Below are 24,947 nucleotides of genomic sequence, written 5' to 3'. Positions count from 1 at the left end.
TAACATATGGGAGCCTCCATGGTGGGACACATGGTGGCCTCCATGGTGGGACATATGAGGACCTCCATGACTTGACATGTGGGAGCCTCCATGGTGGGACATTTGGGAACCTCCATGATGTGATTTGTGATGGCTTCCATGATGTGACATGTGAGAGCCTCCATGATGGGTCATTGGGTGACCTCCACTATGTGACATGTGGGAGCCTCCATGGTGGGACATATAGTGACCTCCATGACTTGACATAGGGGAACCTCCACAGTGAGACATGTGGTGACCTCCTTGACGTGGCATGTGATGACCCACGTGATGTGACTTGTGTGAGCCTCCATGATGTGATATGTGGGAGCCTTCATGATGGGACATATGGTGACCTCCATGACTTGACATGTGCGAGCCTCCATGGTGGAAATTGTTGTGACCTCCATGATGTGATGTATGAGGTCCTCCATGGTGGGACATGCTAGATCCTCCATGATGTGACATGTGTGACCCTCCATGGTGGGAAGTTAGTTGACCTGAATGATATCCACCAGTATGGTGGCTTCCCATATGAGATCCAGCGGAAAAATGGCAGTGCTTAGCGTTGTGGCTCATGGTGTCTTCAGAGTTGGATCCCCAGCAGAGCCACAATTCTAACTACGAACAACAATATCAAATGTTTTCTTACTATTGATTCTGCTTTTATAAGAAGAGAACTGGGTGGTATAGGTAAATGAGTAATATGTATGGGCATTTTACAAGCATCCAATAGCATTTCCATCTAGCATTATGTTGTCTATTTAATATGCTTTTAATCAGTATTAACAGTCTTCCCACATAATTTGTTTGTAAAACTCAACTACAAAGGAATGAACTGACAAAACCTTATTGCTGACCCATACAACAAAGGCAAATATTGAATACATTTAAGGAATGTCAAACAGGCTCGATGTGTAAGCATTTTAACTTGTTTTGTGTGTTGAGTTATTGGTAACACCCCTAAATGACATATTTATTATTATGTCTGAATAACATAAGTATGTACAGTATCTCACAAAAGTGAGTACACCCCTCACATTTGTGTAAATATTTTATTATATCTTTTCATGTGACAACACTGAAGAATTGACACTTTGCTACAATGTAAAGTAGTGAGTGTACAGCTTGTATAAAAGTGCAAATTTGCTGTCCCATAAAAATAACTCAACACACAGTCATGAATGTCTAAAACACTGGCAACAAAAGTGAGTACACCCCTAAGTGAAAATGTCCAGATTGGGCCCAAAGAGTCAATATTTTGTATGGCCACCATTATTTTCCAGCACTGCCTTAACCCTCTTGGGCATGGAGTTCACCAGAGCTTCACAGGTTGCCACTGGAGTCCTCTTCCACTCCTCCATGATGACATCACAGAGCTGGTGGATGTTAGAGACCTTGTGCTCCTCCACCTTCCATTTGAGGATGCCCCACAGATACTCAATAGGGTTTAGGTCTGGAGACATGCTTGGCCAGTCCATCACCTTTACCCTAAACTTCTTTAACAAGGCAGTGGTGGTCTTGGAGGTGTGTTTGGGGTCGTTATCATGTTGGAATACTGCCCTGTGGCCCAGTCTCCGAAGGGAGGGGATCATGCTCTGCTTCAGTATGTCACAGTAAATGTTGGCATTCATGGTTCCCTCAATGAACTGTAGCTCCCCAGCGCCAGCAGCACTCATGCAGCCCAGACCATGACACTCCCACCACCATGCTTGTAGGCAAGACACACTTTTCTTTGTACTCCTTACCTGGTTGCCGCCACACTTGCTTGACACCATCTGAACCAAATAAGTTTATCTCATCAGACCACAGGACATGGTTCCAGTAATCCATGTCCTTAGTCTGCTTGTCTTCAGCAAACTGTTGGCAGGCTTTCTTGTGCATCATCTTTAGAAGAGGCTTCCTTCTGGGACGACAGCCATGCAGACCAATTTGATGCAGTGTACGGCACTTGGTCTGAGCACTGATAGGCTGACCCCCTACCCCTTCAACCTCTGCAGCAATGCTGGCAGCACTCATACATATATTTCCCAAAGATAACCTCTGGACATGATGCTGAGCATGTGCACTCAACTTCTTTGGTCGACCATGGCGAGGCCTGTTCTGAGTGGAACCTGTCCTGGTAAATCACTGTATGGTTTTGGCCAACATGCTGCAGCTCAGTTTCAGGGTTTTGGATATCTTCTTATAGCCTAGGCCATCTTTATGTACAATAACAATTCTTTTTTTCAGATCCTCAGAGAGTTCTTTGCCATGAGGTGCCATGTTGAACTTCCAGTGACCAGTATGAGAGTGAGAGCGATAACACCAAATTTACCACACCTACTTCCCATTTACGCCTGAGATCTTGTAACACTAACGAGTCACATGACACTGGGGAGGGAAAATGGCTAATTGGGCCCAATTTGGACATTTTCACTTTGGGGTGTACTCACTTTTGTTGCCAGCGGTTTAAACATTAATGGCTGTGTGTTGAGTTATTTTGAGGGGACAGCAAATTTACACTGTTATACAAGCTGTACATTCACTACTTTACATTGTAGCAAAGTGTCATATCTTCAGTGTTGTCACGTGAAAAGATATAATAAAATATTTACAAAAATGTGAGGGGTGTACTCACTTTTGTGAGATACTGTATGTATGTGTTGAAAGCTAGTAAAATTATTTATACAACTTGACTACAAAGAAAAAAATAGAATTATTGTCACAACTACAATTAGACTTTAAAAGCTACAATAAGGAGGTTGGAAACCTAATTACAATTTTGCGCCAGCAAACTAAAAATGTTTAGTGATTCTTTTATAATACAAGCTACTATGAATCCAGATTTATTAAAACCAGATTCAGCCCTCCGCCAACCCAAAGGGTCATTACCCCCCCAACCTGTTTGTTTAGTAATGAATGCTCCTCAGTGATGCATGGAGCATTGCTAGCTTAATTATGAAACATTCACGACGAATTAATTATTAATGATTTAACTGAATTAATAGCATTTTGAAAAATGAATGACATTTAAGAAAATTGATAAAAATTATTTTATACATTTATTTTGTTTAAGAATTTTGATTTTAAAATTGTATTTTCAATTGTATTATTTATTAATTTATATTTATTTTTTATCTTTATTTATACTTTTATATTATATGTATAATTTTTTACATTTTAAAAGGATTAAAAAGGATTAGATTTAACCACATATGTACTGTGGCGGGTTGGCTCTATTGCATGAAAAGACGTACCTGTATATCATTTCGTGCAATAGACACTGGGGGGCGTGCGTGCTCCGCCAGAGGCACAATCGCACGCTGATTGGACCCGTTGTCCGTCGTCCATCCGCGATCGTTCCCAGGAGAGGCAGAACGGTGATCTGCCTACGTAAACAAGGCAGATTGCCATTCTGACAGGGGAGAAGATAGAGATCTTGTGTTCTTGCCAAGTAGGATCTCTGTCTTCACCCAGTCAGGACAACACCCCAACAGTTAGTAAGCATCCCCTAGGGACACATTTGACCCTTTGATCGCCCCTGATGTTAACCCCTTCCCAACCAGTACAGTGACAGTGCATATTTTTAGCACTGATCACTGTATTAGTGTTACTGGTCCCCAAAAAAGTGTCAAAAGTGTCAGTTAGGTGTCTGATTTGTCCGACGCAATGGCGCAGTCCCGCTATAAGTTGTTGATCGCTGCCATTACTAGTAAAAAAATAAATAAATACAAATTCCATAAAAATATCCCATCGTTTGTAGACGCTATAACATTTGTGCAAACCAATCAATATACGCTTATTGGGATGTTTTAACAAAAATATGTAGCAGAATACATATTGGCCTGAATTGAAGAAGAAATTAGATTTTTGAAATTTTTTATTGGATATGTATTATAGCAAAAAGAAAAAAATATAGTTTTTTTTTCAAAATTGTCAATCTTTTTTTGTTGATAGCGCAAAAAAATAAAACTGCAGAGGGGACATCACAAGGGGCGGGCTATCCGGGTGACATCATCAGATGGCCATGCCCGATGGCTATATAAGAGATGCCAGACAGCGGGCGACAACACAATGGAGGAATACAGCCACAAAAGAAGAGCTGCAGGAGAAGACAGCACTGAGAGAAGACGGCAGCAGGAAAGACAGAATCAGGAGAAGATGGCAGCGGGAGAAGACGGCAGCGGGAGAAGATGGCTCAGGGAGAAGACGGCTTGGAGCTATTTTTTTTAAAAAGGCTCTTTTTTGTTACATTACACTGACAGCTGATGACTCATCGGTTGTTAAGGATGCGGCGGCCATTTTCCCAACCCCTCCTTAGCTGCCAGCTATATACAGTGTGTTAAACAGAAAAATAAAAACCGCAAAATGCAAAAAAACACATCAATCGCATCACAAACACAACAATTACCATTCTGGTGTGATTCCATTGAAGTTTATTACACGCAAAACACCGAAAAAAAGTCCCTGACCGTTTTCAAAAATGCACTGGCCGCAAAACGCATAGATGTGAACGTGTACCATAGAAAACCATGTTAAATGGACTGCAGTGCGTTTCTGCAAAACACACTAAAAATTGCATGAGTGTGTGAGTGTGAACCTAAGGTAAAAGAGTATGCATTGCAGGCTGATACAGCTGCTGCTGCTTGCAAGGTGAGGAGCTTGCAGTGTCAGCCTGCAACTAGAGGTAAGCAACTTTGCAGCATATTCACAAAAGATGATCTGCATTAAAAAAAAATGTAACCTAAATCTTTCAATATCTGCAAGCGACCCTTTCGGTATGTGTTCGTTGTCCAATACTGTCAGAACCTTGTAGTTCTTATCATGGAACATGGAGAAATGACGCGATACACTTTATTCACCTCAACCTTTTATGATGGGCCTATGATGTTCACCATCTCTGATACGTAACGTACGTATCGTTCGACCCACATAAAGTAGATTGCAAGGACATTTTAAAACATATAAATCGAGGGGGACGGAGCTTGGCCGCACAACAAAATGGCCGCTTAGATCACCACCTCCGACAGCATGGGGAACAATTTAACTCACTGTACCTGCTACAGCCACGATTGCCGCTCACTGATTTCTTCAGTGACACCCGCTCTGGACACAGCCAAAATGGTGCCAGTTCACCTCACGGAGCAGCAGCCCATGCCTCATGGAGCAGCAGCCCATGCCTCACAGCGTGTCACTCACAAAGCAGCAGCAGAAGACATGGATTGCTCTGCCACAAAAGGGAACAACCCCAGAGACAACACTAAGAGAGCAGCCTCATACCCTCATACCTCACCATCTCAGCGTGGACGAGTAAGCAAGAAACATCTCACATATCACCAGCCTGCAGATGATGATGCTGATGATGACACTGATCTTGAACAAGAACAGTCAGTCACCCTTGCAGCCTTACCAACAACTGATAACCCTGTCTCTGAGAAAATGCTCAAAGACATGTTTCTCTCATTACAAAAAGATCTCAGAAAAGACATAAATAAGTCCATTTCTCGCATGCAATCTTGATGCATGCGAGAAATGATTGATGGATCATTGATGGATCATCTAAAACACCAGTTGAGTAACTATGCCACAGCATACATTGAATTGGTTGACGCTCATCAACACCAAGCAGAAGAGATGCAACTCATTACTGCCAAAATGGCAGATTTAGAGGACCGATCTCGTAGGAATAATCTCAAAATTAGAGGCATTCCTGAGACGGTTCCCCCTGCAGAGCTGTCCTCTTACCTGCAACAGTTTTTCAAACTGCTGGTTCCTTCCCTAACTACCCTAGATTTCACTATCCATAGAGCACACAGAATTTTCAAACCTGCACATATTCCAGCATAAAAACCTTGCAACATATTAGCGCAAATCCATTTCTTTCAAGCTAATCAACGAATACTACCTATCTGCCAAAATATTTCCACATTTCCAGAACCATACTCAGCCTTAACACTCTACGGAGATTTTTCTGCAATCACAGCCCAAAATTGCAAAGAGCTTGCACCTATTACGGCCACACTGACGGAACATAGCATTACAAATGGGGATTCCTTACCAAGCTTATTGTCACATTCCAGGGCAAATCAGTAACCATCTATCACCTAAAAACAAGGCTTAAAACAACTCCAAAATTGGGGATTATCCTCCCCGCAACTGGATACCCCATCTAATGCTGCAATCCCGCAACGCATTTCGGATGCATGGCAACAAGCTGATAGCACCTCAATCTGCCATATCCAATGACCATCACAGCCTTTGTAGCCTTCTCAGCTTCTAATATAGTTTCCCTGTGTTGGATCCTCATGTTCTATCTAACAGTTGTTTGATTCCTTTTGTTATCTCCTGTTTGTACCTGTTAGATTACATTTGTTGCCCTCCACCCCGGAGTATTGGTGTGCCATGCACATAATCTTGTACACCTTCTCCCTTCTCTATTTACCTCTTTCACCTTTTCCCATGGACTGGTATGGTTTTCTTATTGTATTATGTTTAATATATCGTCATGTAATGCTGGTATATTAACTCTTACTTGCCTAGCAGCATCATTGAGGGTCAATTCTTACCCATTGCCAATGTTAACATCTGACATATTTACAATCCCTCATATATAGTTATGTCTTTAAAAATTCTGAATGCCAAAGGGCTTAACAGCCCCTTTAAGAGATCACGCTTGTAGAAAGAAGCCCTCTAAGCCAAATGTGATGTATTATGCTTCCAAGAGACACACTTCACAGCTTCAAATCCACCTAAATGCTCTCACTCAAAATTCCCTTATATATTTTTTGCCAATGCCGACTCCAAAGGAAAAGGAGTCTTGATTGCTGTTAGTGATTCTGCTTCCTTCCTCCTCCACTCCTTAGATATCGATCCCAATAGTCGATTCCTCATTATTACAGCAACAATTAACAATTTTCGGGCAACCATAGTAAACCTATGTGCCCCTAATACTCACCAAAAGTCATTTTTTAGATCACGTTTTTCCAAACTTCAACCCTTCAAACCCAATCCCATAGTAATATGTGGAAACTTCAATGAAGTTCTCAACCCCTCGATGGATTCCACTAACCCTACTAACAAAACATCCTCCTCCTTACATTCCCTTATATCCCAAGAAGATATCTTCGACCCGTGGAGATGCATACATGGCAACGAGAAAGATTTCACCTTTTATTCCTCTGCTCACAAAGTTTACTCCAGACTCGATCTTTTCCTGGTAGACAAATTTACTCTACAACGAGTTTCCTCAGCCTTCATCGGATTGATCACTTGGTCCGACCACGCCCCTATATCTTTGGAAATTTTCATTTCAACAAACAACACCACCCCCTCTCTATGGAGACTCAACTCTTTACTCCTTACTAAACCTGAATATCAGAAACAGATCGACTCTGCCCTGGAAAACTTATTTGCAACTAATTATTGCAACTAATTATGGCTCAGTTTCTGATCCTGCAATTTTATTTTATTTTAATTTCACAAAGCCTTCATTACCCTGTTTCCCCGAAAATAAGACCTAGCGTGATTGTCAGTGATGGCTGCAATATAAGCCCTACCCCCCAAATAAGCCCTACCCTGTTTCCCCGAAAATAAGCCCTACCCTGAAAATAGGACCTACAAGGACTTTAATTAGGGCTTATTTGGGGGGTGGGGCTTATATTGCAGCCATCACCGACAATCATGCTAGGTCTTATTTTCGGGGAAACAGGGTAGGGGAATACTCATCAAAATTTCAGCCCACGAGAAACGTCAACGTCTTCTCTCCATTACACAACTCACCTCCCAAATACATCTTCTAGAATCCCAAAATAAACAAAAAACTGACCCTTACCACCACTGCCAAACTGAAAGACCTACGTTCTCTACTTTGTAACCTTTTTCATCTGTCCTTCGAATACTTCGTCTTTTCTTCTATGCACTAAATCTCATCACCATTCACTCCAGTAGAAAAATCCAAAGCTCCAGTCCACCACCCCTCCCCTGTTAAACCCTGTGATGAATCTAGCACTTCGTTTGGAAGGGGTATTTCTGAGCCTATTGGTGGAATGGTTCTCCAAACCAGATTCAAGAGCCTCCGTGAGAAGGTCCTTAGGGTACCTTTTCCTTAAATTTGTCAATCAATGATTGTGTAATCCTGAGTATTAGAACAATTCCTCTTTAGTCTCAGGAACTGGCCTTTGGGTATATTATTTTTACAGGTTGGATGGTGGCAACTATCAAAATGGAGATGAAAGTTGCCACCAACAGGTTTAATGTGGCTCCTAGTGAAAAAAGAATCAGCATCATGCAGTAACTCAAGGTCCAAGAAAACCAAACTGTCAGGGTCTATCACATGAGTAAAACACAGACCCGGATCATTGCCATTGCAATGAGCAACAAAAGACATGAACAAATGTTTGACTCCATTCCATATCAGAAGCACATCATCAATATACCTCCCATAATAGATGATGTGTCTGAGAAAGGGATTGTTGTTCCAAAGAAAAAATTCCTCCCACAACCCCATAGTGATGTTCGCATAACACGGGGTGAATCTACCTCCCATCGCCGTACCCCTAGTTTGTAAATATAATTCATCCTGAAAAATAAAATAGTTGTGTTCTAAACAAAATTTTGTAATTTCCACCAAAAATTGGCCCTTTCAGGAATTGATTTGTGACCCGTACACAAAAAGTGTAAGGTGAGCACACATCGAGCGATGCCCACATGTAATCACTCTCCCACATGTAATCCCAAAGTACCTCTAGAACGTGACCTGAGTTCCTAATGTAAGAGGGGAGCTGTTGGACAATGGGCTGTAAGAAACAATCAATGTATTTAGATAATTTGTTAGTGAAACTAAGGGTACCTGCCACAATGGGTCTCCCGGGTGGGTTGTGGAGAGATTTATACACTTTGGGTAAGTAAGGGGTACTGCAAGTGATAGGTAGGAGAAAAAGTCGCTCCCTCTTATTAAGTACCCCCTCTTTGCTGACCTCATTCACTAGATCCCTAAGATCAAGTTGGAATTCCGGGAGGGGATCTTTGGGCAACACCTTATAAGTGTTATAAGAGCCTATATGATTCCTCAAGATAGTCTTTACGATCCTGTATAACGAGGCTGCCACCCTTGTCCGCTTGCTTAATTGTAATGCTGGGAAGATTCTCCAACGAGCGTAGGGCCTGATGTTTAGCGTAAGTTAAATTACGTTTCAGACGGGGTTGGCTTTCACACATATGGATCAAATCCCTATAAACAACCTGATAATATGTGTCTATGTAAGGACCTTTAGACTGTAATGGATAAAAAATAGAGGTGGGACATAAATGGGTGTGTTCTATTGGTGAATCAAAACAAGCCTCTAGGGGTTGGCTCTCGTCGATGTGCCCCTCCTTCCAGAATCCACAAAGGTTCTGGAGGGTAAGGGCATAATCGACAGTCCCCAGATCTGACTCAGGAGGTGGTTCAACCTGTGTAGGCAATTCTGTGTTGGTATTTTTGGCATAATGACATTTAACAGTTAAGTTCCTAATGAACCGATTTAGTACTCTGAGAGGGGTCTAACTGTATTCTTTCCTGTCTTTCTTTTTGATCCTGATGTTGTCTTCCCCCATCTACCTTTGTATGTTTTCTTTTTCCTTCTAGAGGAGTAGTGGGGGACTTCTCTAAAAAAGAAGGATCCTCAATAATAGGATCAGGATCCTGAACCAATTCACCAGGAGATGGGGATGGTGTAAAATCCACTAAAGTAGTCACTGATATTGGACCATCCGAAATCAGGGTCAGGGGACTGAACCTATTTATAGTAGGGATAGAAAAGGAGACCACATCAGTATTGGATGTACCTGAACATCCAGATTTTGAGGAATTCAGCAGACCGTGACATATGTCAGGTTCCATGGAGGTAAAAGGACTATCTGTGTCATCCTAGTATGGATTTAATTGTGTTGTGTCAGAATTGAACTTAGCCAGAGACCTGGATGTGGGACAGTTATTCTGAGAGTCAACTATGACCAGAGTCGGGTCGGTATTGATATCCTTGGGCTGGATAGTATTCTGAGAGTTTAAAGAGGAAAGGGGAATTTAATTATTATACCTGTCATTTGTTTTGTTATTATTGTTATTATTACTATGCTTATTTGACTGTTTTATATCCTTAGTGTTACTAATATTTTTATTTCCTCCTATTATTAATTCTAGGGCGACATACCCCAGAGATTGCTTCCAGTGGAAGATATTACCCTCTTTGTAATCTCTCAGGTCACTCGCAAACTTGCCAAGTTTTTGTGCACTAACAAGTCCTCAAAGAACAATGGATGGTGACACGGACTTGGTGGAAGGAGACACCCAACCCCCACATCCCTGTGTTCATATACAAATAGAAAAAGTTTTTTTCCTCTTAGTTGGGATTTTAAAGGGGGGAGGTCTCCAGAAAATATAACAAAAAGTATATAAAAAAACATCCAATTTTTATTGTATCAAAAGATTAAAATCATAGCACATACTAAATAGGGATCACAAATACCGACAAATATTGTGGATGCCAGAATGTACAAATAACAATAATACAATCAAAGGTATACAAAACAGGTTGACGGAACTACACTTAACCCTTGGAGGCTGTTTGAGCAAGGAGCTATTGACAGTGCAGGTCCAACGCGTTTCGAGGTATTTTATAATTATTGCAACCTCTTCTTCAGGGGCTGGGGGTGAGGTGTATATCCGTCATAATGTTATAGGGTCAACATCACATGGCATCCGATTTAGGAAAGGGGGAAGGATAAAATAGTTAGCCACCGGGGTCCAGAACCGAATATCGGCGCCACCACCACGAGACCGAGATCGTCAGCAGATCGAGACCGGACACAAAGGGCGTCACGTCCGTCAGCTATTGTTTTATGAAGAATAGAGTTCTCTACTCTGGCTCCAACGGATGGATAACCATCAGCTGGTAGCAACCCGGGTAATTGAAGTTATAAAGATGTTATGAGACTATAGTATTGTCTATGATAGCTAATGAGCCGTAATCCAAGATTAAACAGCCTCCAAGGGTTAAGTGTAGTTCCGTCAACCTGTTTTGTATACCTTTGATTGTATTATTGTTATTTGTACATTCTGGCATCCACAATATTTGTCGGTATTTGTGATCCCTATTTAGTATGTGCTATGATTTTAATCTTTTGAGACCTCCCCCCCTTTAAAATCCCAACTAAGAGGAAAAAAACTTTTTCTATTTGAACAAGTCCTCAAATGTCTTAATATTCTCATCAAGGACTTGGTGCTATTTGTCAAAGAGGCAGGAAGTGGCAAAGTGTCGAATGGACTTCTTACAAACGCCTATTTTCTTGGCTTTTTCCAACTTCCTGTCTTTCTGCTTGATGATAAGCTGTATCCATTTATTGGTGCAAAATTCAGAGAAGAAACACCAGTCTCTTCTAAGATCTGCATGCTGTCATGTTGTTTATGCCAAATTCTGAGCCTACCATCTGAATGTTGCAGCTGAAATTGAGACTCATCAGACCAGGCAGCATTTTTCCACAATTTTTATGTCCAATTTTGGTGAGCTTGTGCGAATTGTAGCCTCAGTTTCCAGTTCTTAGCTGACAGGAGTGGCACCCAGTGTAGTCTTCTGCTGCTGTAGCCCATCTGCTTCAAGGTTCGATGTGTTGTGAGAGATGGTATTCTGCACACCTTGGTTGTAACGAGTGGTTATTTGAGTTACTGTTGCCTTTCTATCATCTCTAACCAGTCTGCCCAATGCATTACTTTAACTGACAATTGCGCAGCCGTGCGACGCTGTACCCAAATAAAATTGATGTCGCTTTCTTTTGCTAGTATGTGATCACCTCTTTGGTATTTATCTTTTGCTCTATAAACAAAAAAGGAGCGACGATTTTGAAAAAAAAAACAATATTTCTTACTTTCTGCTATAAAACATATCCAATAAAAACATGTAAAAAATCGAATTTATTCATCAATTTAGGCCAATATGTATTCAGATACATATTTTTGGTAAAAAAAAAATCACAATAAGCGTATATTGATTGGTTTGTGGAAAAGTTATAGCATCTACAAACTATGGGATAATTTTATGGAATTTTTATTTATTTATTTTTTCACGCGATCAGCGTTTTTTTTGTGTGGGACTGTGACTTTGCGGGGGACAAACCAGACACCTAAATTACACTTTTGACACTGATACAGTGATCAGTGCTAAAAATATGCACTGTTACTGTACTAAGGAGACTGGCAGGGAAGGGGTTAACACCAGGGGCGACCAAAGGGTTAAGTATGTCCCTTTCCAACTGTGTGGGGGATGGTTTTACTGGGAAAAGGAGATCCGTGTTCCTGCTTAGCAGAAACACAAGATCTCTCTCTTTCCCTCTGACAGAACGGCGATCTGTATTGTTTACATTCCTCTTTCGGGAACGATCGCTGTTGGCCGGCAGACATTGGGTCTGCCGGACCCACTGATTGGATCCCCCTCTGGCCAATCAGCGCATGATCGCGCCTCCAGCTACTGCATAGCTACTGCGTGAAACGACATACAGGTATATCGTTTCAGGCAGCTGTGCCACCTTGCCACAGTAAATGTGCAGAAGGCGGTCCGGAACCAATTCAACTATTGTCCCAAACAACGCAGCCAGGTACCATACAGAAAGGTCACTGGTGGCCCCAATCAAAACGTTGCTATGGGCAAAACTGAAATATGTCATAACGATACTTCAGAATAGATATTAAAGGAAAACACACTATAGGTTCTTTTTTCTTAAAGGTACCCTGTCAGGCACTCAACATTTAAAGATGTTTTGAATGATGGGTAGCACTCGAGCAGAGGAAAGATCGGAGAAAGGGACTGCCAGTGAGATGGCAGCTTTTTTTCTTTGACACCATGATATTACTCCATTATTGCAAAATAAAACAAACACATTTAGTGGATAGAGAATGAGTTCTTTATTTCGGCTTATGCATTATGACATCAAAGTGTGAAGAAGATAATTGCATTCAGAAAGTGTACTACTGAGAATTATGTGTGCAATTACCAGTTGCAGAAAGAATACTATTAAAAGACTTCACAAAATATCACACAAATCAGAAAACATCCTGAACACTTCTTTTCTTGTCTCTGAAATTGCCAGGGCATGATCCTAGTAGTTGCATGCAGTCGCAGTGATTACAAAACATAGGTTAAAAAATTCTTTCCCAATGTGTAAAAAACAGTCTGCCTTCTAGTAACTATATCTGGCAATCACTGGTTCTCACCTACATAGAATGAATTCAACCATTTTGCAATGCTTAAACTCCAGCCAAATAGTTAATTTACTGCTGAAAATGTGTTAATGTGACCCTGTCACCACATTGTACATGCCACTCGCCTTAGCACCAAGTTGGTGGAAGATCCTTAGCCCATAACTCCCAACTGTCCCTGATTTCGAGGGACTGTCCCTGATTTGGAGCAATGTCCCTCTGTCCCTCTTTCCTCCTCATTTGTCTCTCATTTTGGTCTGATCTATATAGTTGTATATAAAATGCACTTTTTATCTTTCAAAAAGTGTTTCCTAGTGCTAAAACCTTTCATCCAGTTTCTAAATTGCTGCATTTGTACATTTTAAAAGCAAATATAAAGGAATAGTATTGGTTAAAAAAGAAAAAGCACTTTTTTTTGTTAATTCTCCTTTAAGGGGGTGTGGCAGGGGGCGTGTCCTATGCCTGCATACATTTGCTAGTAAGTGTCCCTCATTCCCATCTCAAAATGTTGGGAGGTATGTTAGCCTTGTGTAATCTCGGCCCCGATGTTGGATCCAAGCTATCTCAATTCTTTAACCAGAGCTTTAGCACATGAAAGGCTGCCCTGAGCACATTGAAGAAGGGGCACATGACAAGGTGGGCTAGAAGGCAGGAAAAGGGTTAAGAATGGGTGGGGAATGGATAAAGGATATGATGTAGGGAGCAGAAAGGTGGTCTGTTCTTCCTCAAGGTCTAAGGGAGACCTTGAGGAAGAACAGACAGCGAGGTGAGCAATCTGACCCGCTCACCCTCTTAGTAACAGTGTGGATATGGCTATGATTAGGACTCAGAGTTCATATGTTTGGGGAATTTAGGTATGGGAAGAGGATGGAGGACTCTTGGGGTGGACCCAAGTTGGTAAAAGTTGGTAATGCTTGGATGGGTGGTTTAAACTTAATAGTCATAAATATGTATGATTATTTTCATGAAGGAAGTAATTACTAAGGTTTATTCCAGGTGAACAAAGGTGTAAAAAGATTGGTGCATGCCTACCAAGCTAGTTGTGTTCAATTTAAAGTGTTTGTAAAGTCACAGTGTGACTTTGCTGGCATCTACTCTGATTTATAGTTACTCACTACATTGTGTGTGTTTTTTGCGGGAGGGGAGGGGAGGAGATCGGTTCTCACACTGACAGGCAGGAAGGGAGAGGGGAGAAACTCAGAGCAGAGAGCCGGATGACGATGACATGTAAACAGTCTATGGTATCATGGCTCAACAGCCATGATTACCATGGACAGCACACACAGGGGGGCACAGGAACAGGCAGGATCAACCAGGTATATTACAACATAGAAAAAGAACCAGATGGCTAATGTTGCGCTTAAAAACAATATGTGAAAAAAAAGGAAAAAATTTAAATAAATCAAATAAATAAAGCTGCCAGCACCAGCTCTATATACAAACTCAAATCTGTGAAAAATGTAAGGTGGGTGCAGCGCTAATAATACTGTGAGAAAAACACAAAAATTTGAAGTTTGTGTCAAATATTCAAAAATTTTAAAAAACCTGAGTTAATGAAAAAGGAAAACTAAAGCAGAGTCCTAATATAAAATATGATGCAATATTACATAAATAGGACAATATAAACTCTATAAATGGCAAATGACATGTACAAGTACCAGATATTATATTAAATAGTCCAAAAAGTATAAATGGTGAAGTCCACAAACATAGTACAAATTAATAAAAACAAGAATTCGTGAAACATCACATAAACTTGACAGTGAAATAACACAATCAGAAAATGGTGAAAGGAATATATAAAATGATTGAAACTTAACCAAAGTCCCAATTGTAATAGACAGTGATTTAAGAGATATCCATGTGGGTATGAAGATATATTGTAGGCGTGAAGCTGTGAAGAAAGACCCTTCCTCCAAACCGACTTGTACACCCAAAGTGAGTATGTAGTCTCCTTACCCGCAAAAATGACCACAACAGCGGTCTCAGCAAGCACATGGAATTCGGTCTCCCAAAAACCTAATAATGGATGTCCCCAACTCCTGGATCTTTATCACACGAAGACATAAACAAAAATTGTGCCCATAGTGCAGTATTTAAAATAATAATTTATTGAACTCTGTCCTCCCTGAACTGGGAAGCCCAGTGTGCTGCTTCTTCTCCTCCCCTAGCTCAAATGCAGCTGAGAACAGAGGGAATATGATCACTTAAAAAAAGAGAAAAAAGATATTTATAGGTTATCATTTTTCTTTTTTTTTCATATCTATACACGTTTTGCCTTTTATTTCTATTTTAAACTGAATGGGTTGTTTTATAAGGGTTTAAAGGAATTTAGAATCACATTTTATGTGAAACCTATTGAGTTGGTTCTGCTCCTTAGCCCTATTCTCTATCACAGAGCGGTTGCTGTTTTTTTACACATTCACATTACATTCATGTTTCTACACCATCATGCCAATAAGGCCAGTTGCTTCTTTGCTACATTATATATGTGCTACATAACTCACCTTGTCATGTGTTACATGGTTTGCATTAGACATGTGCAATTGGTTTTGCTCCAAATTTGTTTTTTACCAATTTTCAACAAACCCATAAATATCCGAATTTACGAAAACCCGTTTAATAAATTTTTCCGAATATTAATAAATTTAAATATTTGAAAATTCAAAATTTACGAATTTACAAATTAACGAATTTTCAAAATTTCAAATTTTCAAATTTACAAATTTATGAATTTCCACAATTCGAAAATGCCGTATAATGAATAGCGAATGCCATATCTAAATGGATTGAGCATAATTAATTAAAATTAATAAATAGCAATAATAATAAAAATGTTTCATTATTATTATTATTAATTATTAATTCATTCCATTCCATTTGTTTAGATGCGACATTCGTTACTTCGGATAATTCATAACTTCGGATAAATTTGTATTTGTTATGTTCACTAACAGCCAAATTTGAAAGGAAATTCCAATACCTATAATTTAATAGTTAGTTATTGTTAGTTAGTTTATTAGTTAATTAGTTATTACTTTGAATTTCCGTATTTCGGATTTTCAAATTTTCGAATTTCCAAATTTTCAAATTTTCCGGATTTCAGATTTTCTAATTTTCGCATTTTCAAATTTACAAATTTTTGAATTTTTAAATTTCCAAGTTTACGAATATTCAAATTTTCAGGTTTCGGATTTTCGAATTTACGAGTTTAGAATTTTCAAATTCTTGAATTTACAATTTACAAATTTGCGAATTTCGATTCTAACGAATGACTAAAAAAAATTAAATGAAAATGAACACATTTTTTGGCAGTGCACATGTCTACTTTGCAGCATGTCTATATGAGGATTGAAAATTATATGTATGTACCTTTCATGTGATGTTTTTGTCATCCATATTACAATAAACTTATTAATTTCCTCAAAATTGATTTTTTTTTTAGCCTTACACATATGCCTCATTTAAAGTCCCAATCCCTTTCCTAATTACGTCATATAGGGATGGAGGTGTATTACTCATGTACCTCATCTAAAGTCCCAAACTTTCTTTTTTAACTGAATCAGGGATGGAGGCTTTATGACTGGCTAATATGAAATTTTCGACCCTCTGCTGTTTCACATTTCACAACAGACTGACAACTGGCTTGTCTGTATTTTAATTATGATATGCCCAAGTAGGCGGCTCATGCCGCACCGGCGAGGTCGCCCCTCTGTCGTGCCGTAAGCGTGACGCTGGTGCGGGTCATGCTGGGATCAGCTGGGAGCATTTAACTTTAACAGTCCCCTGTGCTGCAAATTTAGCATTCACATGCACTTGGCTAATGGATCACATCCTTTTGCAATCTCAAGGTAAATTACCCTGGGAACTCTTTTACTCTCTCCATGGTGTTTTGAGCACCCCACAGTTTCAGGGGTCTGTCTTTCACCTCATCACCTTCACTGATATTCATTTTAATACTTTTTAGGGCTCCTTTCTTTTGGGATTTTAATTTACCAATTATGTCTTCTATATATCACATATTGATTATATAATTTTCACCTACATCCACAGTTGTGGAGCCCATACTCACTGCCACTCAGATACAGTTTTTTGGTATTCCACCTATGCTCCTGGCTGCTCCCGTGTGCTTCAGCTCACCTCAGCTCCCTTGCCAGACACCCTCTATGATCTTGGTCCTCCTGCCTTGTGCACATAGCATATGTGAGTACTTTAAGGGACAATAAGTTTGTCCCTTTATCCATCACATTTTTGTTCCATCATTATGTAGAATAGACCCTTGGTTATGTTTTCTCTTTCCAGAGTATCATTGCATCTGCCCCTAAAATGTTGTTAATACCCAACGAAACGCATTGGGCCTAAATTTGATGCATTATGTTTACATTGATGGCTCATAAGCCCTTTACTTTATTACATTCAAGTTTCTACATTATGCAAATAAGGCCAGTTGCTTCTTTGCAACATTGTATATGTGCTACATAACTTACCTTGTCATGTGTTACATGGTTTGTAGCATGTCTATATGAGGATTGAAATTATATGTATGTACCTTTCATGTGATGTTTTTTGTCATCCATGGTACAATAAACATATTTATTTCCCCAACATTGAACATTTTTTTGGCCTTACATATATGCCTCATTTAAAGTCCCAACCCCTTTCCTAATTGCTGTTTTTTTGACTGGAGTCCTTCTGCTTTCAAGTAAATGACAGGCTACATACACTGATCCATAGTCTCTGGCTACAAGACAACTGTTTTAGCTGTGTATGAGAGTACTTATACAAAATCCATCTCTATGTGAAATGTACACTGAGATAGATAAACCAAGCCTTTATTATCCATATGTGCACATCTACATAACCCATGTCCAACTTCATGCTTTAGCCATAAAATAGCAAACTGATGCTATTGACACAAGCCTGTCAACATAGGTGTAAAACAACACATGCAACTCATTCCGGTAACCAATTTCCAAATGGTTATAAACATTTCTCCTTCAGTTTTACAGAAAGTTGACTGTATCTGAATTATGACTGCTGGAGAGCTGAGTCAATGGGCAGCATTATATAGGCAATGGCATGTCCACCCAACCTACAGTACAAATGTATATCCAACCCAGAAGTCATGACTATGAATTGCAATTATCCCAGGGCCATTTTAAGGAAGAGGGATAGCAAGGGAGCTAGTACCTGTTACACCAGAGGGGGGAGCACCTTAGTAGAATTTTATGGTAAAGGATCTCCAATTTGTTCACAATGCCAGTCACATCCTATGGTTATCTTTATAAAGAAAGTCATTCTGGTCCTTAGGTGTGACCCTGACCAGGATTATATTTAAAACCAGGTACTGATGTTGGACAAGAAGGCCTGGCTCGCAGTCTCTGCTATAATCCATCCCAATAGGGTTCTATCGGGTTGAGGTCAGGACTTTGTGCAGGTCAGTCAAGTTCCTCCACCCCAAACTCGCTCATCCATGTCTTTATGGACCTTGCTTTGTGCACCGGTTCAAATTTGGTGGAGTGCGAATTATGGTGTGGGGTCGTTTTTCACAGGTTGGGCTTGGGCCCAAAGTTCCAGTGAAAGGAACACTTAAAACGTCAGGATACCCAGACATTTTGGACAATTTCATGCTTCCAGCTTTGTGGGAACAGTTTGGGGATGGCCCCTTCCTGTTCCAACATGACTGTGCACCAGTGCAGAAAGCAACCCAGCTAGCTTTTTTTTTAACAAATCTGAGCTCTACATTAATAGAAATACATTTTTGCTACTTAAAATAAAGTATTACGCTAAATAAATTCTGTTTGCAGCTATAATGTAGTTGCTGTGCATCTCTGTTGAGAAACTTGTCACATTTATCTAGTGGGATGCCAACTTTACATGAATTTTTAATGGCCCACTGATTTTATGATTGAGCCAAGGAATCCTTGTGGCTTTAATAACCTTGATCTATTTGCTAATTGCTCATAAATTTCCATATGTCATGTTCGTCCACATAGACTAACCATCATTTTAGAACTAAAAATTTGGACATTGTTTAAACCAACTTTGAAACTCTGCCCTAAGTGCCGGTTCACATAGGGGCGACTTGTCAGGCGACCTAGTCGCCTGACAAGTCGCCTCCCGTTCTGTGCTACGGAACCGTTCTAATAGGAGCGACGCAAGTCGCTCCGACTTAGAAAAAGGTTCCTGTACTACTTTGGGGGCGACTTGGGGCGACTTGCATAGACTTCTATACAGAAGTCGTTTTGCAAGTCGCCTCAGAAGTCGTTTGCAGGTCGCCTCGCTGAGGCGACCTGCAAGTCGTGCCGCCCCTGTGTGAACCGGCACTAAAGCTTCTAAATGTTTGCAATATCAGTGCTATGAAACCTCCAGGAGTCAGGCATCAATAAAGATAAAAGTGTAGCAACCAACAGCTGTCATTTTTCTAGTGCTGATTGAAAAATACGAGCAAACTGTTGGGTTGCAATGTACAAAGCCTTGACTTTTTCTTTTCTAAATAAGACAATTTGACCTTTTTTGGATCCTTTACCAGGCCTGAACTGCGCTGAGCAAGTAGGAACGTGGTTCCTTAACTACGAAGTGGATCAAGCAAGCCCACTACTAAAATTATCACATACTAGGTGCCATCTTTGCAAAAAATAAAGATAGGAAAGGATAATGAAGAGGAAAGTTGGTTTGCCAGTTCATTTTAGTTTGTATGTGTCTGAAAAGGGTTTGATGTAGTTGAATGGATGATGAATTCCTTGATAAGTTCCCTTGTTTTAATCTTCTGGATTTTGTTTGTCTTTCTCTTCATCATTGGAATTCTGATCTGCGAAACAGAAGATATATATTTGCTTTTTTTTGTTTTGCTTTGCTGTTTCAAAAGCAGATTCTTAACAAAGTAGCCTAAGAATCATAAATAAGAGCTAAGCAACATACAGTTTATAGGCTGCTTTTGCTAAGTCACTCTTACATACCAATGTGCTTTGTTGAGGGAGGATGTCCAGTTACACTGCAAGTTCAAAATGCACAAATTATTATCATTGTTACATACCACTAATTACATTATACTGCAGTCATAATCCTTTTATCCACTTCAGCCCCGGAAGATTTTACCCCCCTTCCTGACCAGAGCACTTTTTACAATTTGGCACTGCGTCGCTTTAACGGACAATTGCAATGCTGTACCCAAACTAAATTTGCATCCTTTTTTCCCACAAATAGAGCTTTCTTTTGGTGGTATTTAATCACCTCTGCCTTTTTAAATTTTTGCACTATAAACAAAAAAAGAGGGACAATTTTGAAAAAAAAAACAATATTTTTTACTTTTTGCTATAATAAATATCCCCAAAAATGTTTTTAAAAAACAAATTTCTTCATCAGTTTAGGCCAATATATAGTCTTATACATATTTTTGGTAAAAAAAATCACAATAAGCATATATTGATTGGTTTGCTCAAAAGTTATAGCATCTACAAACTATGGGAAAGATTTAAGGCATTTTTAACATTTATTTATTTTTGTTACTAGTAGTCGCGGTGATCTGCGATTTTTAGCGGTACTGCCACATTGTGACAGACAAATCGGACACATTTGACACATTTTTGGGACCACTGACATTTATACAGCGATCAGTGCTATAAATATGCACTGATTATTGTGTAAATGTCACTGGTAGGGGTTAACAATAGGGGGCGATCAAGGGGTTAAATGTGTATTCCCTAGATGTGTTCTAATTGTATGGGGATAGGACTGACTGGGGGAGGAGATATATTGTTGTTCCTACTTAGTAGGAACAAACGATATGTCTCCTCTCCCCTGACAGAACAGGGATTTGTGTGTTTACGATCACGCCCGCTAGCCACACGCATCGGGTCCCCCGCTGTGCAGCGCCCGCGCATGCCCTCTGATGGCTCTTAAAGGGGGAGATGTACCGGAACGGGGTTTCGCCCAACCGTCCCATTGTGCCGATGTATATCGGCCTGATGGCTGCACTTCCAATAATCCTTTTATTGAAGCTTCATATGACAAGTGTTTTTTTTTCCTCTTAGCTAGTTTCCTGCAGTCTATTAGCACCTATTTCTCTCCTACATTTTTTTTTTTCTTTTCCTCTTAGCTAGTTTCATGCAGTCTATTAGCACCTAAGTAAACAAAAGTAAATTATATATCACAACAACAAACCATGTACAGCTGCTGATATAAGTGAGATACACCCAATGGATGAAGTTTCAGTGGGAAGGAGAAGCTAGGATGAAGACCTGCTGCTGCTCTGCACCTGGCTGTGCTCAGGTTTTATATGACGGCATGTCGGAGGTCTCTGGCCCGAGAGAGTTAGCTGATCATTCCTATCATCTGATGAACGCTGAATTTCCCTGAGACACCCACTCTGTCCCTAAGACCAGTTTGGCACTCAGAGTTACCTGCCTGCCTTGGGATAAAGGCCCTGGCCAGGTTTAAGGTCACAAGCTCCCTTTGCTTGCTGTTTGGTAAGCCTGCATTTCTTATGGTGGTCACTTCTTGGATGCGGTGGTGGATTTGTCACGGAATTACTTCCATCATATTTGAACTTTATACTTTTGCACAATTTTGAATATTTTTTTGATTATCCTATATTTAATACCTATTTAATAATTAATCCTTCAATTTATTTGTACCCCTAGGGGTAAGGTTTTTCACAATATAGATATTGTTAACTATTAATTGAGTGATTCATATATTAACGTTTAACATTGATGCTCACTAATTATTTTATTCACACTCTTATCAATCTTAGCGCTGCTATTGTTTCTTTTTTCTTTAGTCTATTAGCACCTATTTCTCTCCTATATATTTTTTATTTTTTTGCCATCAACGTTCATTCAAGATGCACATACTTTGGGACTATGCCAGTATCGGTCCCCATGATGTTCTAACACTTTGCTTTTGAAATCATTTGTTCTCAACATCAACTTCATTGTGTGTATACATATATACATGTTTTCTATTATTTTGTGTATGTTGTTGTAACTATACAATGATTTTGGCTGATGTGTTGAGTTTTCTCCAAGTTCAATTGGTTTATCAGATTTTTCTGGCAGTGAATTTGAACCAAACTCTTTACATCAGATTTGAGTGTAAGTACCATGTATTCTATTCTGGGTTTTCTTTGTAACACCAGCTGAGTACTAATTTTAATTGGTTAGTTCACCTGTAACCTAATGATGACACATTAGAGCAGTAAATAGGTGATTGTGGTGACTAGTTCCAATAGGTAATGACTAAGCGCTAACATTTGCGCCAAACACGTCTACCTCTTTGTCTCCTGCTCCATCTGTCAACCACTTGTCATATAAAGCTTCAATAAAATAATTTTTGGAAGTGCAGCCATCCGTAAATATTTCCTTATATTACACAGCATGCGAGCTGCGCTAGCACCTGACTAGTGTGTGTGGGGATTAACCAGAGACTCACCTGGAGTGGCTTTTCTTGTTTCATTGTATATCAGGCTGAGCAAGGTCGGCAAGTGGTTAATTTGACAAGAGAAGACAAAGTCTTGTGAATGTTGGTATTTAATGGACTCTCACTACAGTTGATTTAGTTGAAGAAGTATTATTATTATACAGGTAGAGATGGGCCGAACGACCCTCTGTTCAGTTTGCACCAGAACTCTCGAACATCGAGAAAGTTCAGAGCCAAATAACGGATAATTGAAGTCTATAGGACCCAAACTATAAAAATCAAAAGTGTCCATTTTGAAGGCTTAGATGCAAGTTATTGGGCATGCAAAGAGTATAGGGGTCTGGGTACTGCCCTGGAGGACATGTATCAATGAAAAAAAAACCTTGTAAAAAACCTAATTTTTAAATGAGCAGTGATTTACTGATGCTTTTTTTTCCCCTCTTCCTCTCCCCCGATTGGTCATATTTTTTTATGCAGAACCAGTTCTGGGGGAAATATTTGTTTTGTAGGGCATTTTGGAAGCTGTTGAAGTTTGAATGGGCAGGTACGAATCTATTAAGGCCATTAGTTAGTGGAAAGAGATGGGTAGTAAAACTAAGGTGATATTGTGGAATGTAAGAGGACTGGGGGATAGGGGGAAAAGACAAGCGGTTTTTGAAGAATTAGAATTTTATAAACCAGTAATGGTATTTTTTCAGGAGACCCATTTGGAGCGAGAGGACTCACTTGTTGACAGATCTAGATTTCCTTATCAATTCCACTCCACTTACTCCACATATGCACAGGGTGTTAGTGTTTTGGTCGCTCGCTCCATACAGTTCTCATGCAAACAGAACTTTAAAGACCCTGAAGGTCATTATATTATGTTATTATATACATATATATATACATTATATACATTAAATGAGGAAAATGTTTTGCTAGAGAATCTGTATGTACCCCCTTTCTATAAAGAGGAAGTGTTGAAAATTGTGTTTAAAAATATGATACAATGGTCGGATCTAACAACTTTATTGATGGGAGATTTTAATAATATATTAAATGAGGAGGAGGACAGATTTAACACTTCAAAGGTTAAAGGGAAAGTGAATAAAACAAGGTTTCCTAGACAAATTCAGGAGATGGGCTTAGTGGATGTATGGAGACTTAGATATCCATTGGTGAGAGAATACTCATGCTGCTCAAGCTCAAAAATAGATCTGGCCCTCGGAAATGATTACTTTCTCCCATGGCTAGATTTCATTCAGTATGGCCCTAGAGACCTCTCAGCTCATACTCCTCTAGTATTGACTATGGAGATGGGGGGGGGGGGCAATTATTGCCTCTATTATGGAAAGTTAACCCTTAGTGGTTGCCTTTAATGCCGGAGGGGAACCCAATAGAATCATCACTAATTTAATTCTTTAAAAAAAATAAGGGCTCTGCTTCTCTGTTAGTGGCTTGGGACGTTATGAAGGCTTATTTACTAGGTATGATGATTAAAGAAATCTCTAAAATCAAGAGCTCATCAAAAAAATGGGAGGAGGAAGTACTGCAGATGATGAATCAGGCAGATCAGGATTTTATCAGGGACCCCACTGGAGATAGGCGATTAGCCTAGCAAAAGGCTCAGGAAATATATAGTACCTTATCGTTAACCAAAGCAGAAAATAGCAGATCAAGAACAGTACGAAGTAGGGGAAAAAGTAGGGCGTATGTTGGCAGTAATAGCTCGGGCTCAAGAGGGTCCATCAACTATTGCAGCTGTTAAAAACAGAAGGGGGGAGATAGCATATGATAGAAACAGTATTCAGAGTATATTTGTTAACTTTTATTCCACACTCTATGAGTCCAAGATGCCAGAAGCAACAAGTCAAATTAAACAGTTTTTAGATGAACTTTGTATCCCTAAACTTAAACCAACAGAAAGAGAATTCTTAGATAGTCCTATATCCTTGGAAGAGTTAAAACAAGCTGTTTCTCAGACTCATAATAATAAAGCCCAAGGGCAAGATGGACTGCCTATGAAAATGTATAAAAAATATGGACAGATGCTACTACCCGAACAGAAAGACTTCCAGATTCAATGCAGGAAACAATAATAATAGTGATTCCAAAACAGGGTAGAGATCCATTAATGCCAGAATCTTACTGACCTGTATGTATATACCTCTCCTAATGTCAGATCATGTGAAGATCTTAGCAAGGGTGCTTGCAAATAGGTTATCTAGCAATGTTAATACTATAATTCATGGTGATCAAATGGGCTTTATTCCTTCAAGAGCAGCATCAAAAAATATCTGTAGACTTTTTTTAAAAT

The 24,947-nt window shown here is 39.6% G+C and overlaps 1 protein-coding gene across 1 annotated transcript in view; it reads right to left on the bottom strand.

The window, feature by feature from the left end:
* The window catches only part of LOC141113763 (keratin, type I cytoskeletal 19-like), a 29,678-nt gene extending 29,432 nt beyond the window's left edge, over positions 1-246 (bottom strand). The window contains exon 1 of the mRNA XM_073607042.1: positions 63-246. Coding sequence (XP_073463143.1) covers positions 63-246 — 184 coding nt within the window. The remainder of the gene's footprint in view (positions 1-62) is intronic.
* Between the last annotated feature and the right edge of the window lie 24,701 nt (positions 247-24,947).

The sequence above is a fragment of the Aquarana catesbeiana genome, linkage group LG12, assembly GCF_042186555.1.
Source record: "Aquarana catesbeiana isolate 2022-GZ linkage group LG12, ASM4218655v1, whole genome shotgun sequence".
In the NCBI taxonomy this organism is placed as follows: Eukaryota; Metazoa; Chordata; class Amphibia; order Anura; family Ranidae; genus Aquarana; species Aquarana catesbeiana.
Note: the sequence above shows the minus strand (reverse complement) of the source record. Positions and strands in the feature narration are given on the sequence as shown.